The sequence below is a fragment of the Elgaria multicarinata genome, chromosome 1 (assembly GCF_023053635.1).
Source record: "Elgaria multicarinata webbii isolate HBS135686 ecotype San Diego chromosome 1, rElgMul1.1.pri, whole genome shotgun sequence".
In the NCBI taxonomy this organism is placed as follows: Eukaryota; Metazoa; Chordata; class Lepidosauria; order Squamata; family Anguidae; genus Elgaria; species Elgaria multicarinata.
This window is the reverse complement of record NC_086171.1, coordinates 57,821,899-57,827,898: the sequence shown is the minus strand read 5'-3', so window position 1 is coordinate 57,827,898 and position 6,000 is coordinate 57,821,899. Positions and strand designations below refer to the sequence as shown.

General features: G+C 43.8%; 1 protein-coding gene across 1 annotated transcript; it reads right to left on the bottom strand.

Annotated features, from left to right (window-relative positions):
- Positions 1–2,588: 2,588 nt before the first annotated feature.
- HOXA13 (homeobox A13) lies at positions 2,589–5,227 on the bottom strand. The gene is made up of 2 exons (XM_063115887.1): positions 4,443–5,227; positions 2,589–2,873 (listed from the first exon to the last, which is right to left on the bottom strand). The coding sequence occupies exons 1-2, from the start codon at positions 5,161–5,163 to the stop codon at positions 2,629–2,631; spliced, it is 966 nt and encodes a 321-aa protein (XP_062971957.1). The 5' UTR covers positions 5,164–5,227; the 3' UTR covers positions 2,589–2,628.
- Between the last annotated feature and the right edge of the window lie 773 nt (positions 5,228–6,000).

Genomic DNA, 6,000 nt, shown 5'->3' with positions numbered 1-6,000 from the left:
TCTATACGTTACCTTTCTTCTTCTTCTCATAAGCCAGTTTCCCACCTCTCTCTCTCTTTCACACACACACACACACACACACACACACACACACACACACACACACACACACACATATATTGTGGCATATTACAATTGAACTGATTTATTGTGATATCTAATCAATCAATCAATCTATCCATCCATCCATCTCAGTGATGCATATATAGGGAAGATGTGGCATATATTTTGATTGGTGATGGATGGGGCAGCAGGTAGATCAATAGATAGAAATCGTGACCTTGCTGAAAAGTAATTCAAAATGTCATATCTTAGGGTGCCTTGTGATATTTTAGTATTATTATGAGTATCAGTATTGTATGCCTTTAAAGTTTTTTAACCATTCTAATTAGGATGGCAGACAAGAAACAAAGAGCTCTAGATGAAAATCCTTTCCCACCCCCCATTTTTTTTGTCTCACCAAAACCACTTAGTAACTTCCAAGACATGCTCAGGAGCCAACACACAGTTAAGAAAGAAGCACCTTAATATATGGTGTGTGGTTGGCCATGATCACAGTGATCAGCTCAAGAGATGTCCATGTGAAATAAGCCATAGACCAGAATAATGCAAGCCACTGCGCTTTCCACCATCCTGACTAGCTCCACTGATGCCCGCCCCGTGAAACAGGCGCCAGGTGACCAGCCTTGCTTGGTTTCCATTCTTAGCTGTAGTGCCGACAAAGCTGAAGTGGAAACGCGAGGTGGCGCCCTTGATCTACTAATCCAGAGGAAGGCTATTCATGAGCTGTCAAAAGTCAAGGTCACAAATTGTCTCTTTTTTCCATCAAGGTCAAGGTTTAAGGCCTTCCTAGTCTGTCATTTCAACAAATACCAAAACCTTTCCTTTCCCCCCACCCCACTCTTTAACCAGTCCTGCCAATAAACATTAAATATGGCACTCTTTGTATTTGTGGGCCAACAACTGTTTTTCATTTTCAAAGAGGTGCTCGGGCACTACTTTTATATCTCCTTTCCCCACTTCAAAATACCTGCCTCTTTAACCTTATTGAAACATTTATAGTTAAGCAAAGCTAGTTATCGTGCATTCATTCTCTATGCTATGTAATTTACGGGGAAAATATGGATTATATCAGTAATTTAAGAGAAAACTTATTAGGCCTACAAGAGAAATACGTTCTTCACAAGATGCATATGAGATGGAGTAAATAAAGGAGGGTTTAAACAGGTTTTGTTACAGTGACTATTTTATTAACAATTTTAACACTAGTATCTATCTACAGCTCTTAGATTTTCATTTTCAGTAAAAAATATAAAAAAAATGAGGGTGCACAAATACATTTTCACAGTGCGCTGATTTTTTTAATTATTATTTACAAGATAGTATCTTCTAGTGAACAGGAAAAATAATAATGTGCTGATTGAAATAACTGATTAATTTGTTTTTGGGGGGAAGTGCTGTAAAATGAATTCCTACATTTTCTAATGCAGCCTCATAACAGAAAAACTAATTACTTATAGATCAAAATATAGAATATAGAAATCAAAATATCTCTGGGAAGCAAAATATATCTTCACTATGAGGTTCTTTGAGATGGTTTTCTCCTAGATAGGGATTTCTCTTACATCACAATAATAATGCTCATATGCCTGTTTCTATCCAGTTTTCATATGTTTTAAAATAGTAATTTTGAGGATTTACACCATTTTATAATTTTCAGTGATACTGAAAAGCTGTAGAGTCCTGTGGCAAGTCTGTAGACTACTCACTATGCTCACTAGGTTTGGTTATCTAGAAATAGGCTCCAGAAAAATAAACCAAGATTGTGATCCTGTGCACAATTACCAGGGAGTTAGTCCTATTGACCACAGTGGGACTTACTTCTGAGTAAACATGCATAGGATTACACTGTAAGGGTATTTCAAGAAAAGGTCTCCCCAGGAGTTTAGGTTGCTTTTAGTTTCCTTTCAAGATGAAGCCTCCATAGAGTTTCCTTCATTATTGAGGTCTTTGAAATCCTTATTCAGTACCTTCCTTTAAAAAAGAAAAGAAAAAGAAAACATAGAGTACACTGCTTAAACATACAGTAACTGTACATTTTTTTTCTGCACTGTGTTTACCTGAGCAACCATTCAACATGCTTTTTGGATAGTAATGTAAGAGAGTGAATTGCAAAGTGTGTGTGTGTGTGTGTGAGTGTGTGTATGAGTGCATGTGTGTGTGTGTGTGTGTGTGTGTGTGTGTGTGTGTGTGTGTGTATACCTTAAAAAAATCATTTTTGGATTATAGTCCTAAATAGTGTCCTAGAATAGTCACAGTAATACTTACACGCTTTTTGACAAAAATGTATACCTTTTTTTTAAAAAAATGAAACTGAAATATCTCTTGTTTGGGCGTTTGGACTCTATAAGTCACTGAAATGGCTTCTTTTGGATTTCAGGAGAACTGTCAGTCTTAAAACATGTCTAATACCCATACGTTTTCAAAAGCCATAATTCCAAAGACACAGAGTTCTTGTGAAAGAAGATGTTCATTGTCTTGTCTTTTTAATTATTATTATTATAATTATTTTAATCTGGACAAAAATAGTTTTTAGGCCTCTGGGCAGCTGCATTTCCATTTAATCCATTAACTCGTTGTCTTCAATTTGTTAATGACTTTTTTTTCTTTCACCCTTCTGTTTTGGAACCAAATTGTGACCTGCCTCTCTGAGAGATTTGTAGTGGCTGATATCCTTCTTCGCTTGTCCTTGGTAATGAATTTATTTGTAGCATATTCCCTTTCGAGTTCTTTTAACTGAACTTTGGTATACGGCACCCGTTTCTTTCTCCCACGCCGGTAGGAGTTGGCATCTGACGGATGCGAAACCACGTCTAAAACAGAAAATCAAAGCAGGAAGGTGAGCATTAATATTTTTTTAAAAAAAAATTGCTGTCAATTTAAAATAAATCACTGCCTCTTCCTCTTTTGAGCAGAGTTACGCGCTCAAAAGTACTTCATTCAACAGGTTTACCCTGATTTCTAAGTTATCAGAATGTCGGATTTTTCTCTCTACTGCTAGCAGCCCTTTACTGCTGCCAACTGCTTAGCGTTTAATATTAAAAAGCTCTAGGAAAATCATATGCCATTATAATTAGCTATGAAGTATGCCAGTTGAGACGTTTGTGGAAAATGTTTGTTAACTGGGAATACCTAATACTCTCAGCAGACTTTTCCAAGCTGATTCCCTGTTAATTCACAGAAGAAGATTAAGAAGGAGGAGGAGGAGGAGGAGAAGAGGAAGAGGAAGAAGGAGGAGGAGAAGAAAGCATGCATATAACCTATATCCATTCCTGTGGCTAGGATACAGCAAAGAATCCGCAACTAGTTTTACTACAATTGGAGAAGTGGGTGGGGGCAAAAAAGATGTTGGGCACAATAATTTAGAAGCAGAACAACCAGAACGACTAGCGATGTAATTCTGCAGTTGAGCGGAGGTAGCATTATGCTAACTAAGGTGGCTGATAGCAGAGAAGAATATTGTCAAGGGAGTAGATGTTATAGTAGCCTATATAGTTGTGTTGTTAACGGGAAAGTTGGTGATGTAGCAAGAAAAGGAGCAATAGTAGTCAAGTTTTATCTTGTGGCCAAAGCCGGGGCTACTATTAGAAGTAAGATGGCTGATAAGAGAAGAGCGAAGAGATAGTAGCTCCAAGGAGGGCGGAACTGTAGTTAACAGGGCTAACCTTAACATTACTGAGAGGGCTGATATAACGGGAGAATTAGGAGTGTCAACAGGAGTATCGAAAGTAATGTGATTATTACTAATTGGGTTGAGGAGACAAAAGAGGTAAAGATATATTAATACAGTAAAAGCTACAGGAAACGAGACAACCTCCACAGTATTGCTGGTAAGATCGATGATAGGGACACAGAAGTAGGAGTGTTCTTTCTAAAAGGGCTGATAGCACAGCCACAAACTGATCTGGTGTACATGACTTGCAACTAAACCCTACTGTTTTCAACCGGGCTTGACTTGCACGCATATGTGAAAGTAATCTGTAAATGACTCAGACAGGTAGGAGTGGGGATAGTAACATTAGGAACAACTCTATTTCTATGAAGCGGGCAGATGCCTGGGTAAGGAAGGCACCCACAGCATTTCTAGGAGGATTGGTGCTACATTAAGGCAGCAACCCTATATACGTCCACCTGGAAGTAAGTCCCATTGAACTCAATGGGATTTACTTAATGTAAAGAGATGCGTAGGATTGCCCCATGCTATAGCTACACCGTAAGGGGCTGACACTACAGTAAAAGAAGTAACAGTGTGCTGACTAGCTGAGCTGCCCCATGGCAGACAGAGGCCCAGGAAAAGGGGAGCCCTAATCCTTAGGGGGAGGGCAAATAAAGCGGCAGCGGGCATACTCTGGAGTAGGGAAAGGGCCATGCAGGTGCATTACCCGGGAGAGTGGATTTCCAGAGGTGGGGCGGCTGGTTCTGCTCCTTGGGGCAATAGACTTGCCCATTCCAGCCATTGGTGATAGCCCAGGGCTGGTAGCCGTCCATGGGCAGCATAGAGTCGTGCCTGGGCTCGCCGCGGCCTCCGATGGTGGGCACCACGGGCATATCCAGGTAGCCCGGCACGGGCTGGTAGGGTCCAGCGGCGTAGCCCTGGTAGAAGGCGAACTCCTTGGCGCGGGAGGTGAAGTCTTCGCCGGCGGCGGCGGCGGCCCCCGACGTGTCCATGTACTTGTCGGCGAAGGAGGAGGCGGGCTGGGCGCAGGACTTGAGGGAGGCGTTGTGGTGGTGGTTCATGCCGCACGGGAAGTAGCCGCTGCCGAAGTAGCTGTAGGGCAGGGCGGCCGGGCCCGAGGAGCTCTGCACGGCGGCCGAGCAGGGGCTGCATTGCTTGACAGCCGCGCCGGGCTCAGCCATGCCGGGGGCGGCGGGCGCCTCGCTCGACGTGTAGGCGGCGGCGCTGCCCGGCGCGGCCAGCGAAGCGGGGTGAGCCATCAGATTCCGGCACTGGTTGGCCGACACGAAGTTGGTGCCCGCGGCCGCCGCCGCCGCCGCCGCGTGGAACCCGGCTTCCATGTTCTTGTTGATCTCCTCCAGGCTGTTGTCGTAGAGGAACATGACGGGCTCGATCCAGCGGGGATGGAGGAGCACGGAGGCTGTCATAGCCCGATCCGCATTGAGACTAGTGGCTCTTTTTTAAAAGCCCCAAAGACTGAAAAAAGAGATACTAAATCTCCCGGACTTGACCAGGGCTGACGCGCCAGTGTCGCGCCAGGCCGGCGCTCATTGGCCCGCCCTCGGCCACGTGATATGCAAAGCAGCTGATAAACATCTGAGGAATAAAGTGCAGATAATTAAATAATGTCCTAATCGCGCAGGGGCTGGAATTCCTGCAGCAGACGGCACTGGAGCGCGCGGGGGGCTGCCCCGGCCACTCACGACTTTGTGTGACAAGGGAGGCACGAACTGGGGTGCAAAAGAAGAGCAGGTATTTTCCCCCCCCCCCACGCTCCAAAGTGTGGATGTCCCCCCTCCCCCTCCAGCACAATGACTATAGGAAATTCTTTCAACAGGATATCCACCGTCTTAGTCTGACTGTTCGATTTTTCCCCTTGCTGATCAACTGATGGCTGTTTCATTTGGGGTGGGGGGATTCTTTATTTTAGATCGTCCCGCCCCACCCTCTCATTACACTGAAACTCGTATTTTCTCATGTGGTAGGACTGGGCTGCAGAATCCTCTCGCTTTGTTCCTCTTGCAACTGCTTGTACCATAAAGAGGTCAAAACACCTCGTTCCAAAACCACAAGAACTTTAACAACGTTTTGTCAACGCCTGATACCACACATCTTCTCCTGACCAGTCCAGATTTAATTTTCTTTTCTCCCCCACCCCCAAAGAATTTTTAGAATGATATTTCTTTTGCATAAATGTGCCTAAAGCAAACGAGACGATTAGGGAATGTAGGCAACAGATTTGTCCTTATACAGGGTATGGAAGA